Source organism: Triturus cristatus, chromosome 6 (assembly GCF_964204655.1).
Source record: "Triturus cristatus chromosome 6, aTriCri1.1, whole genome shotgun sequence".
Lineage (NCBI taxonomy): Eukaryota > Metazoa > Chordata > Amphibia > Caudata > Salamandridae > Triturus > Triturus cristatus.
The window spans coordinates 1,656,564,064-1,656,577,455 of NC_140589.1; the positions used below are offsets into that span (position 1 = coordinate 1,656,564,064).

Sequence of the window (13,392 nt, forward strand, 5' to 3'; positions counted from 1 at the left end):
TTTCACCATTTCATAATTAATCCTTTAACAAATGAATTGCTACTGGTTTCTTAGCCAGATTTGACTCCTCCAGTACAATCCCCGGTCAACGTTTGAGGAGCTCTAAATTTCAAACCCATCGTCATTGATAGTTTGGGGTCCCTAGGCTTCATCCTTGACAGGTGGCTTAACCAGCAATTAATGCAATGTCCAAGAGTGCCCACTTTCAACTGATGCTTCTGCAGGGTATCATTCAATAAATTCCACAACAAGACATTAAGATACTAGTTAAATCCCTGGAATTTTCGAGGCTTGTCTTTGGTAACGCTCTTCGGACAGGTCTTCCCAGAGAGCACCTTGCGCCCCTGAAAGTGGTATTGCATGTGGTTGCAAGATTCATGACAGGATCTGATACATCTGACCATATTACTGATTAATAATATTAAATAATATGATTAGCGTTACTAATCTTATTGTGGCTACCCATTGATGCTAGAGCGGTCTACAACTTAGTATGTGTGGCCCACAAAGAACTACACACGTCCATCTCAAGTACTTAGCCTCGAAAATGATCAGATAGTCTACGATCCATTCACAGTTCAGAAACATTTGTTTTAGAACCATCAACTTTATAAATAAAAAAAGCATTGTAGCACAATCCTTCTCAGGTTGCGCAACAAGAGTCTGCATATAATTAAGCATTTGCCACATAAGCCATCACCTGCTGTGTAATCTGCTGATTATACCCAAAAAATATTTGAGGATCAAAAGTTACTAAAAACACAGCAAAACATATTGCCATGTAGTAGAAGGCCCTTTGCAAGGATTGACCGGTACCCTTTCTGTTTATTACTGCTAATTTTGGGGTGTTGAATTGGTACTAAAAAGGTCAAACCTTTGCCCAGACAGTGTTAAGACAGTGTTAAACTGGGAAAAAATGGCCAGATAATGAAGTAATACTAACAGGAAATGTGGCACATTGCGCTGTCATAATTTGATGCATTAATTAACGAGCCCTAATATATAACTTGCTCCTCCCCCGCCACTTTAACTCTAATGGCCCTGCCTTTAAGGGATACTTCCACTCTACCTGAAGTTAAACATGTTTTTTATTATTATCTTTTGTTTCTCAGATAGTTTGTCCCCAATTTTCCCTGGTTCCTTATCCCCCGCTCACTCTCAACTAGTAAGTGGATTTATGTCACAAATCTGTCTATTGTAGCACATATTTTAGATGCCTTTTTTTCCTACCATTCGACTGATTGCTTTATTTATTAGACAAACTGTTCAGATTATTCCGTTTTTAATCTCATTATCTCCATGTAAATTGCTCTAACTCCTTTTGGACACGTCTGTGCTACACGAAATTGCAAGAATAAATAAAAGTAATGACAGTGGTGTGGAGAAAAGTTGGCGATCCTGGAGGGTCGTTCACAGGCCCGTCACCTCTGTTTCTATATCGATATTAATTCCAGAGTGGCTTCCGACTATCTATATCAGAGACCTCTTGCTAAAGATTGTGGACATATTAGTTCAGGATAGAGGCTTAGAAAACAACTGGTGTCTGGGATTTTTCTCTTGCTGCAGAAAACAAACGTAAATGTGAGTTTACAAGTCAATGTTTTCTTAAACTATGGAAGTGTCTTCCATAGTTTACTGGCTGGGCTGCCACGTTTGTCAGGGCTGCCAAGCGCCTCGGTGTTATTAGTGCCACTTTCAGCCAGTTCTGGGTTCAAATCCACATCACTTTACATTATGGGTTAGTACTTCTGCTTGCGCCTTTAAGGATGGGCCTAATGTCCTATAACCCTAAGTGCTGCTGGCTGAAAACCTGAGACTGGCTTAAGCATGGCCATGGCTGCTTCGGAAAGAGTGCCAGCGACCATAGGGCTTTTTCAACAGAGGCGTAGAGTTTGAACTGCACCTCAAAATCTGAAAAGTTCAATAAAACATTAATAAATGACACTGAAAAATTGTAAAGTAACAGTTCGCCCTAAAGCACTCCCCTCTTTTGTGTAAGTCTAAAAACACAATAAGCAGGGCAAGCTTTTTCAGCTGCTTACTATGAAAAATGGCAATTTACCTAGGGCAGCCCTGCAAAAAAGATTTACCGGTAGAAGAAACGCAAAAAATCGATTTCTTTGTTGTGGGAATTGTAAAGAGGGATGGTTGGGTCTGGGGGGTAAGTCACCGATGGAGGTGGGGTGAAGAAAGACTCGTCAACTTATCAAAGTGTGAAGGGTACGGGCCTACGTCACTCTGGCTCCAACACTGGTTCGCAAGCTTCAATTTTAGGACTCCCTCAGCAGGTGAGGCGTCTTCATGGCTGTAAGTTCTCACTAATTCGATTTGTCCTGTGTCCTCGTATTCACCTTAGCGTCGTGTTTATTTTATTTTCTAGTGGACAATAAAAAATAAATGCTTTTATTACAAGTTCGTGTTACTTAGCACGGGCAACCCGAAAAAGCCAGCACCTTTTTAGGCTCAGTGGGGATAGAATAGAGCTATGGATTAAAAAACACAAAATGCGATAAAGACACCAGGCAGAAAGATGTGTCAATTATTAACAACTGTGCAACCACATGCGGAGATAAAAGTGAACAGAAAACGTGCTCAAATACAATTAACCTGGCGCCCCAGACTGTGCTTTCTTTGATAAACCGGCAAAGTCATTCCGTGTAAGGCTCACAGCAAGCGACAAACAAAACAGCAATAAAGGGGAAAATGGTCCAGCTGGTGAAACGCTCCTCTTTTATTTGGACAAAGCAGTCGGTCATGTTTTGTTAAAGTTAAACCCTTTCACCTCGCGCTTCAGCAACTTGTAGGGGGAATATTTGTGTAGAGAAAAGGCGCTGCCAGTGCTGAGCGGGTTCTGTTGTTGTTGCGCAGTGGAGTATGTCAGAAAGGTACCGAGAAGGCAGAAAAATTCAGGAGCAACTGTGAGCTAAAAAGCACTGGCAAAGCCAATAGGTCTCGCCTATACAAGATTTATTGGCTTTGTCAATGTTTTTAAAACATAATGCACAGCAAAAAAAAAAAAACAAACCGCTATGACATGGCCAGCGCTGACATCCTAATAGCACTTTTTTTTTTAAAGCCATGCTGCACACTATCCCCTAGGATCTGTTTGGTATTTTGAACCTTAACTCTGTTTTGGAACTTGCTACTTGTTTTTGCTAACATTTTTTCTTACAGGTAATGTGAGAATATTTTTTATTTCTCTCTGTTTATATGTTTTTTTATCTTGTATAACATACCTGCGTTTAGCACCCTTTGGAAGTTTTGTTCTTGCTGCTGCGATAAGCAGAGCATTTTTGTAGCAAGTCAGCCGGCGCCACCAGAAGGTATGCCAAATTTTGAGATGTACATCAGATATGCTATTTGTCCCATCATGTATAATGCATTATGGAACACATATACAAAAGGGGATCCCCAGTTAGAATGGCTATTAGAGGGAACCATGGACCCTCACAAACTAGAGTATTTAGAGAAACAATTGTTTTTAAAGAAAGTTAGGCCAGCTATGTTAGTAGTATATAGTGATACCTTTCGTCACCATTCATTATTTGACAGGTGCCCCGCCCCCCGGAAGTGATGTAGAAGCTGGAAGTCCCCGCCCCGGAAGTCCCCGCCCCGGAAGTCCCTCCCCGGAAGTCCCTCCATCGGAAGTTCAGCCCCCGGAAATTTAGCCCCCGGAAGTTCATCCCCCGGAAGTGGGGCAGGTGTAGTGTGTGTGCCCTCCACACAGGAAATAAGGCATGTGTAGGTGTGTCATAGGTGTAGAACAGGGGTCAGGGGTGCCTAGGGCTAGCTGCAAACCACCCAGTAGGGCCTACTAGGGGTGTTTAGGGTTATGGGATGTGTAAGCAGAGACTTACCTGTGTGCGCCATGTTGGTGGGGCAAGCAAGGACATGTCTGGGCATGTTCAGCGGATAGTTGCGGCTGTAGGCCGGTGTTGCTTCAGCAGTGGCGAGGTGCATCTGTGGAATAGGAGCCCTAGAGTGGTGCTGGGGTCTTTTTGGAGGTACACCCGCCCCTGGGAGGCGTGCCTAATACATATGGAGTTCCTGAGTGGTGGACTGTGGTGCAGGGCCTACCCACAGCCAGCTATGGGCGGGAATTCCAATGTCCCCACAAGAGGCGGGAAGCTAGACTGAGTGTTTTGCTGGTGCAGTAATTTTACCGCCTAGTTTGAAAAAGTCTCCGATTTAAAATGACAGTAGTTATAAACAAAAAATAAAAAATAAAAATCCAGCCCAGGGCGGGAATTCCAAAGTCCCCACAAGAGGTGGGAAGCTAGACTGCGAGTTTGCTGGTGCTTTAATTTTACTGCCTATTCTAAAAAAAAGTCTCTGATGTAAAATGACAGTAATTAGGAAATAAATAAATATATAAAAATAAATAAATGTTAAGTCAAGCCATGGACCTGGTATGTGTGCTGTCGCAACTCTAGACTGTGAGTTTGCTGATGCAACAGTATGCACCATATAGTTTTAAAGTCTCTGATGTAAAATGATACTAGTTATGAAATAAATAAATAAGACATGTTTATACAACCGCGGCTTCTCTCTACATGGGAGTGGGGTGTCAGGGCTGATAAACATGGCAATCTTGTAAAGCATGCGTCAGGGTTTGGTAACATGGCCATGCATCGTTTTGGAACGGTGAAGGGTGCTGCCACAGCCGGATAGGGCTGGATGGAGCAAGTTCCACATAAGTGGGGGCAAACCAACCAGTCATGGTGATGTAACAGGGTGAAAAAATGCTGCTGCACCCCAGAAAAAGCGGGATGAAACACTGCTCCACAAGAGGCGGTAAACTAAAATGTAAGTTTGCTGATGTAACATTTTCAGCGCCTACCATTTGTAAGACACCCCAAAAGGGCCTACTAGGGGTTGTTTAGGGTTATGGAATGCATAAGCAGAGACTCACCTGTGTGCGCCATGTTGGTTGGGGCAAGCCGGGATATGTCTGGGCATGTTCAGGGGTAGTTGCCGCTGTAGGCTGGTGTTGCTTCAGCAGTGGCGAGATGCATCTGTGAAATGGGAGCCCTTGAGTAGTGCTGGGGTCTTTTTGGAGATAGACCAGGCCCCCTAGGAGGCGTGCCTAATGCATATGGAGTTCCTAAGTGGTAGACCGTGGTGCAGGGCCTAGCCACAGTCAGGCAGAGGCGGGAAGTCCAATGCCCCCACAAGAGGCGGAAGCTAGACTAAGTTTGTTGGCGCAACAATTTTACCGCCTAATTTTAAAAGTGACACTAGTTATGAATAAATTAATAAATGTTAAGTCACCGAGGCTTGAAGGGGTTGATAAGTATGACAATTTTGTAAAACATAAGTTGTTAGTGCAACATTTTTCACTGCCTAATTTTAAAAGTCTTTGCTGTAAAGTGACACTAGTTATGAAAAGTGAGTAAAATTAAATAAACAGATGTTATGAAACTATGGCTTCTTTCTACGTGGGAGTGAGGTTAGCAAGTTTGCTGATGTAACAATTTCACCGCCTAGTTTCAAAAAGCGCCTTAAAAGAGTGCTAAGACACAAAGAGGCTTCTACGTGGGGAACGAAGTGTCAGGGACTGATAAACATGGGAGTCTTGTAAAAAGTGGCGCCAAGGGCCTTGTAATATGCACAGTCGTGATGTTCTTAGATGGGACAGTGCGTGAGAGGTCGGTAAAAGTATGACATTTTTAAGGCGCGCATTTTACACCCTTGGAGTGTGCAGAGAAAAAAATTGAAATGCAACACGTAAACTCTTTTTCCATGAGTTTCCCGCCTGTCTAGGACACGACGAGGCTTCTACGTGGGGAGAGAGGTGGCATGGACTGATAAGTATGAGAGGCTTGTAAAAAGTGTCGCAGAGGGTCTGGAAATATGCACAGTCATGATGTTCTTAGACAGGGAGAGGTCGGTAAAAGTATGACATTTTTACGGCGCGCTTTTACACCTTGGGAGTGTTCAGAGAAAAAATTGAAATAGGGACGCAACTACACTTGCACTCTAAAATTTGTTGGAGCACCTAATTGTATCTTTGCGGGTAAACAGGCTTTGGCAGAAGACTACAGAGTTAACATGGCGCAGAGGGGAAACAGCCACGCTGATGAAACAAACTCTATACTTAATGTAAGTAGCTATGGATTGAGTTTTTATTTTATAAGGCAATTCTGGTATTTGTTAAAAACTTTAGACAAGGAATAACTGTAAAATAAGCATGCATATAGGTAATATAGTAGTACTATGTCATAGAGACCCAACAGCTTTAAGAGGATAAAAATTACAAAATAAAACAATGCCTTTTATACACATACCTTAAGTGTTGGTGGTCTTCAGGATATGTAGGAGATGGTAGGGCCGCCCAAAATCCGGCGTCTGCTGCATTACAAGGGGCCAGTTGTGGTAGGAGCACTGGGTGCTGCCCTGTGCACTTGTTCTACCCCAGATACTACATTTTATTGACTTCTTGCCTTCCCCTGCTGCATCTTCTGGGAGCACACTCCTCAGCATACTGATACACAATCTTTACTTAACACAGCTAGCATTCCAGTACTTGTAGTGCTGGCTATTCTCAGTCTTGTACTGTTTAGGGGCAGTACAGTAATGTTATTGGGAAATCGACAATGACAATACTTTCTATCAACATTCTATGCATTTTCGCATTAATTTGTGAAGACTATTGATGTTTTCAGGGTGTGTGTGCCAAGATGCTGTAAGTGTAGTCCATTTGTATTTACCGCAGCCAGGATACAAAGTGCACATCAGAGGGCTCAGACAACACCATTGCATTTAACAATTACAGACGTGGCATTACATTCCTCAGCACACTGCCATTGTATCCCCTTATTTGGCACTGCTGATAGTCTCCTCGTGATTGTCTTCTGTTCAGTCGACTGCTGTATTGACAACACTGTTTTATTGTAGTTTTACTGCTTTGATTCCTTGGCTCATGGATAAACAGGTTTTGCTCTCTTGGTCTCAGTTGCAAAAATTGTCCTCTGTAGACCATTCTTCGGAGAGGTTAATTTGTAAACAAATAAGTGCTGGGGCTCTTGTCAGGAGGCGGCTTGCACCAGCCCATTTCTCCTGTTAGCACGGCCTAAAACAGAACCAACTACCAACCACGAAAGTGGGGAGAGGATGTGAAGTAATGGCCAGAGTTGCTGACTTCAGCGCTGGGGAACCAGGTTTGAGCCACGGCATTGGCTCAACATCCTGGGATTATGGGCAAATCACTTAAGCACCCTATGCATAAATGAATGTGTCCTTAACTGGTGCTCATGAAAAGCACTGGTGTTGATGATTAAGCGCTGGATGAGCACCGGAAAACACCGGCTCAAATTAAGCACCGATTCTTCTGCTTCTTTGTGCTAGAGCTGAAACATACATGAACCTGTCAATCTGTGGAAGCTATTCCTAAATGAAAGTGCCTTGAAGTACATGTGCTGAGGCAGGAGGACAGATCCATACTCCCCATTTTTTTTGTTTGAATCTGTTTTTATTGACTTTTAGTTTGCATTTACATGAATGCTGCTCGCTCCTGTACTGAACCATGCATTAGAGCACGTATTACTGATGGAAATACATACCAGGTGCAAGGAGGTAGAGCGTTGTAGCAGTCCCTAAGGTGCTTGTCGCACCAGAATGTTCGTGAGTCCCATGAACAGCTCAGAACCTGAACATGGTAGATTACAGTACAATGCAATGAAACACAGTTACATCAATACACCGTGTGAGGTCTCCCAAACGAATCGGTACGGACTTCTAAACAGATATCAATGAAATGAAACCGTAAAAAACCCAACAACCTCAACATAGACCGGTGCCAGTATGAATGTGCCTATCCCCACCGCCCCCATGTTCCTCCTCACCCATGCCGCTGTGCAGCAGCTTAGCGGTTGCTCCCAACCATGTATCTAGCTGCGCTCTCCCATGGTGCCTGTTTAGGTATTGGTCATACGTGGAACACTACGATCTTGCTCCAGCTGAGCTCCCATTTCCTGTCCCAGATGTGTATCCCTCTCCTCAGGTCATCCGCGTGAGCCTGCCTCCACAGTTCGCCGGAGCGCCTGGAGCAATTCCTCCCATTGTGCAGCTATGGGCGTCTTCCTCAACCCCAGTGTCTCCTCCCGGCGAATGGCGGTTCCCTCCGCTCCAGCCCACGCAGAAAGCGAGCCCCTCCATGCCTGTGGATGTGGTGGGTCCTGCGCTTTCCATCTCCTGGTCAGAAGTCGCTTTGCGACCGCAAGCCCCAGGTCAAGAAACCGGGACGTCACTTTGGTGGTCGGGGTTCTGTGGAAGTGGTGCAGCAGGTAAAATGTCCAGTCAAAGGGTATGTCGCGACCCGTTCTAATGTGCAGTGACTCACTGATTGTGTGCCAGTATGTGTGTAATTTGCAGCAACTCCACAGCATGTGGACTAGATGAGCCCCTGGCTCGGTGCATCTAGGGCATACCGCGTCAGTGCGGTGAAAGTATCTGTTGAGAGCCGCAGGGGTGAGATATGCCCTGTGTACAATGAACAACTGTATCTGTCGGAGGCGCATGTTTCTGGGTATGCATACCGGACCTTTCAATATTCGTTCCCACTCTTTATCCGCCAGCTGTCTCCCTAGATCTAGTTCCCATTTGCGTCGGAGAGGCTCTAGGGTGATCGCCGAGCGTGTGCGTATTGACGCCGCGAACCAACGGACCAGGTGTCTGCCTCGCCCCATGACGTGTAGATACTGTATGGTTAGGTGTTGGCTGGGTTCTGTGGACATATCACCCCATTTAGCGGCAAGGGTCCTGATTAATGAGCGGTGAGTTAAGAATTGTCCCGGTGGCAATCCCCCGTCCTCGACCAGAGAATCATACGGGAGGAGCATGCCACCTCGATACAGGTTGCCCAAGGTCTGTATATCCGCATTCCACCAGTGTGCAAGCGCGAGGGAGGTGAGCGATCCTGTCCCACTAAGGGAACCTTCCAACGGTATTGCCGGCGCGTAAGGGACCAAAGCTCTAGTGAGGAATAAGCTCCTACGGTAACATCGGTTGCCACCGCGAGGAGGAGTGTGGTCGGCGTCACAGACTTGGTGGCTGGGTGGAACAGCACCAGTAACTGCTCCAAAGATCGTGGTGGCAGTGTGGATGCAGTGTCCTCCCGACCCCTATCCGCCAACCAGCGAACTATCCACTACAGCTGGGCAGCTAAGTAGTAGTGCTCAAAGCAGGGCACGGCCAGGCCCCCTTGGTCCTTGAGGAGATAGAGTGTCGCTAGCGACATCCTATGTCTACTGTTCCCCCAAATGAAGTCTCCAAGTAGTTGCGACAGTTTAGCAAAAAAGGCACCAGGGATATATAAAGGCAGGTTAGCGAAATAGTACAGTAACCGTGGAAGGATCACCATTTTGGACAGCGCTACTCTACCCGTGACTGTTAGCGGCAATGTGCCCCGAAAGCGCACCTGTGACTTAATGGCCGTGAAGGCCCTGCCCAGGTTACCATCAAATAGGTCTGCCGGCTGACGGTAGATCCGGAGTCCCAAGTATCGAAATGTATCTCCTCTCCCCTGTACCCTAATACCATTTAGGGTGTATCCTGGATCTTGCCTCCCCTCGCCGAACGCATAGAGGCAGGACTTACTGGCATTCATCCGAAGACCCGAGATAGTGGCAAAGTCTTGCAAGGTGCGGGCCAACTGGGGGGGGATATCGTCTATGTCCCTCACATACACCAACAGGTCGTCGGCATAGAGCGACACCTGGTGCACTGCATCCCCTAGTGGTATGCCATCCCCCAGCACTTCGCGTAAGGTTGCAGCCAGGGGCTCCATCGCCAAAGCGAATAGGAGCGGCGAGAGTGGGCACCCCTGCCGGGTGCCCCTGCAGATTGGTATGGTGCCAGAGATGTACGGGGCCAATCGCACCCTCACCGTGGGATTCTTATATAAAAGACCCACAAACTGTAGAAAGCCCAATCCAAGATCGTAGCGCACCAGTAGCGCCACTCCAGGCAATCAAATGCCTTTTCCAGGTCCAATATTAAGCAACCCGCTTTGGGCCACTCCTGTATACTATCCGCGGCTACCCTGAAAAACCTCCTCAGGTTCTGCGACATGCTGCGCTTTGGCACAAAGCCGTTCTGGTCCCCGTGGACCATGTCAGAGACCACTGGTGCCAAATGCTCCGCCAACACCTTAGCGAGGATCTTACAATCAACGTTGAGGAGTTCTAGCAGCCTATAGGATCCCAGGTCTGTGGGGTCCCGATCTGGTTTGGGCAGACACCAGATAGGCTTCATGCATCGAGGGGGTAGCATGCCATTCTCAAGCGCCGTTGTGTACAGCGTGTGGAGGCGCGGCACTAGATACTCCCGAAAGGCTTTGTAGAACTCAGTGGGTAGGCCATCCGGAGCCGGTGTCTTCCCGGAGGTCATGGAGGAGAGCGCGTCTCCCATTTCCTCCAGGGTGAGGGGGCAATTGAGGGCCTCTTGATGTGCATCAGAGGCTGTGGGCAACTGGGCTTGTTCGAAGAGCTGCTCTAGGTCGTCCCCCGAGCAACGGACGTTTGATCGGGACAGTTGTGTGTAGTGGTCTACCATAACCCTGTGAATCTCCCTTTGTGTATACACAAGGTCTCCGACGTGCGCACAGCTGTGATCGGGGTACGGGTGCCTTCTTGTTTTAAAAGCTAGGCGAGCAGATGTCCTGCCCTATACGCCATGGGGTGCGTGCGGGCTGTATGTGCTGCATAATTAAGGCACCTCAAGCGCTTCAAAATTGCTGCATGTTGCGTCCGGAGATCCACCAAATGGTTTGCGTGACTGCCACTGCCCTCCCCCTTCCGCTCATACTGTAACAGTTGGGATTCAAGGTGGGTGAGTGACTGCACCAGTTGCTTTCGCATATTATATGTGGCCCCCAAGCAGTGACCCCTAAGCGTTATTTTAAGGGCGTCCCATTCCACCATCGCATTGCTCGCTGTGCCTTTGTTAAGTTCAAAGTATGTAAGGATAGGATTCCCCAATGAGGAGCGGAATTTAGGGTCCTCCAATGCAGTAGGTTGGAGCCGCCATGTGGGTATGGGAGGCCGATCAGCGTCCCAGCTGAGCTGGAGCCACAGGGGGTTATGATCAGAATGTGTCCGCCCCAAGTATTTTGCTTTCACAACCAGCGGTAGCAAAGAATGAGACCCCACCACTCTATCCAATCGCACATGTAGGTTGTGCGTCTTTAAATAATAGGAGTAGATACGTTCGGTGGGGTAAAGGGTCCGCCAAATATCGAGTATCGACCAGTGTGAGAGCCAATCAGTGAGTGCCTGCGCCGTGGAGACAGCTGACGTTGTACGAAGAGGAGGATAGGACCTGTCGAGGTGCACGTCGAGCACTGAATTGAAGTCCCCTCCTATCAGCCAGGGAAACCCAGCGTAGGGGGTCAGTTCCAGCGACAGTTGTGTGAGGAAGGGTATTTGGTCGACATTCGGGGCATAGATCGAAGCCAGCAATACGGGTTGACCATTAAGTGTGCCCCGTACAAGGGTGTACCTGCCGTCAGGGTCTATTGTTACGCCCGTACTAACGAATGGGACACCCGCCCTAACCCATCCGAGGGTGCCCCTAGCATGCGCCGAGTACACGGTACCGCACACTTGACCTCTCCAACGCCTCCGCAGCCTATCTAACTCCGGCTGTGTAATGTTTGTCTCTTGTAAGAAAGCGATTCCGACTGAGTGTCGCTGGAGGAAGGCAAAGATGGAATATCGCCGTGTGGGGGTGTGCATGCCTCGTATGTTCCACGTGAGCATGCTAACGCGCGTCATGGTTGGAGTGGGTAGTCCCTGGGGGAACCAGGGGCGGGGCATGTGCAAGTAAACATGTAATGTGGTGGAGTGTGAAAGCACTGGTCTGAGGCAACAATAACAATATGTGAGTGGTGAAAAACATAACAGCTGGGGCGAACTTTGCGAGTGCGTCCGTCCAAAATTACGCTACCTTGCGCAGGTGAAAACTAGGTCAGGGTGTGACCCGGAGGGGTGTAGGTAACAGCTTTCTGTCGCTATCCCCCCGTGTCCTGTGTGTGCAGTGCACCATTAATAAGTGTCGCCAGAGTAGCCTGTGTGGTTTGCGAGATACAGGTGAGGAGCAAGAGGGTCCTCACGCGCGAACTACTGCTTCGTGGAGGGAGCGGTGGGGTATCTGGCGGTAAACCGTGTGACTCCCCCAGCCAACCCAGCGGGCACACACAATTGGTTACATTGCCAACCCTCCCCCGCCCCTCGCCGGTCACAGCAACAAACAGTGAGATACTTGCGTGAGCGGTGCACCGCATGGTGTAGCAGGAGCATTTTCTCAGTCCAGGATACCATCTGCAGTTTGCGGGGTAAGTTTTGACCCGCAAAAGTCCTCAGAGATTGCAGTTGACGGCGACGATGAGCCGCTCACCGCCACCGCATGTCGCTCGTCGACGTCCAGACGGTCCGCGGGACCTGGGCTGGCGATTGTTGTAACTGCTTTCAGCGCATTTTGACGTTCCAGTCTCATTTTCTCCGGGGTTGGGGCTGCTGTTCTCGGTGTTGCCTCGTGCGTGGTTCCGCACCATCTGTGCCGCCTATCCCTCTGGCCCGACTGGGTGCCATCTCTTGGGTCAGCCGGCCTCAGTCCCGTCCACAGCCCGGACTCCTCGAGCCAGTCTCATGTCTCCGCAGGCGAATCGAAGTAGCGGGTTTTACCTTTCTCAACCACTCGCAATCTGGCGGGGAACAAGAGCGAGTATGGCAACGCCAGTTCCCTGAGTTGACGTTTCACTGCCATATAGTTGTTTCTGCGCCGTTCCACAAGAGCAGTATAGTCTGGGAAAAACATGTCTTGGCTGCCGCCCACAGCGAGACTGTCCATATTTCGAACCTCTCGTAGTACCGCATCTCGGTCTCTGTAGTTGAGAAGTTTGAACAGGAATGGGCGCGGTCTGGCTCCCGGACGGGGTTTCTGCATGGGTACCAGGTGGGCTCTTTCCACCGCAAATTGGCTAGACAGTTTTCCCGGCGGCATGAGTGCGAAAAGCCAGGTCTCCACGTACTGCTCTGGATTTCGCCCCTCTTCTCCCTCCGGCAAACCCACAGCGTGGATATTGTTGCGGCGGGAGCGCTCTTCCGCATCCTCTGCCCTGTCTTCTAATGCATGGATGCGATCTAACATATCTTGCAGAGCAGCGGCATGACTGCGGGTGACTGGCTGCAGTTCCTTGAGTGTTTGCCCTTGAGTGGCGACTGTATCCACCAGTTTGCGTTGATCCGCATGCAGAAGCGTGAAATCCGAGGTGACGATTCGGTTTTCCAGAGATATCCTGGTGTGATCTAAGGCAGCCCCTATTTTCTCCACCGCTGCAAGGACAGAGTCCATTTTGGCCGTGAGCGCTGCGGACGTCAGCCCTTCATCGCT

The 13,392-nt window shown here is 48.3% G+C and overlaps 1 protein-coding gene across 5 annotated transcripts in view; it reads right to left on the bottom strand.

The window, feature by feature from the left end:
• The window catches only part of EML4 (EMAP like 4), a 677,127-nt gene that overhangs the window by 386,609 nt on the left and 277,126 nt on the right, over window positions 1–13,392 (bottom strand). Inside the window, exon 1 of one of the 5 annotated variants that reach the window (XM_085612811.1) lies at window positions 4,913–5,024. The exons of the other annotated variants lie outside the window; for them this stretch is intronic. Within the exon in view, the coding sequence (XP_085468937.1) occupies window positions 4,913–4,925 (13 nt within the window). The 5' untranslated portion in view covers window positions 4,926–5,024. Of the gene's footprint in view, window positions 1–4,912; window positions 5,025–13,392 lie in introns of those variants that run through there. 5 annotated transcript variants of the gene reach the window in all.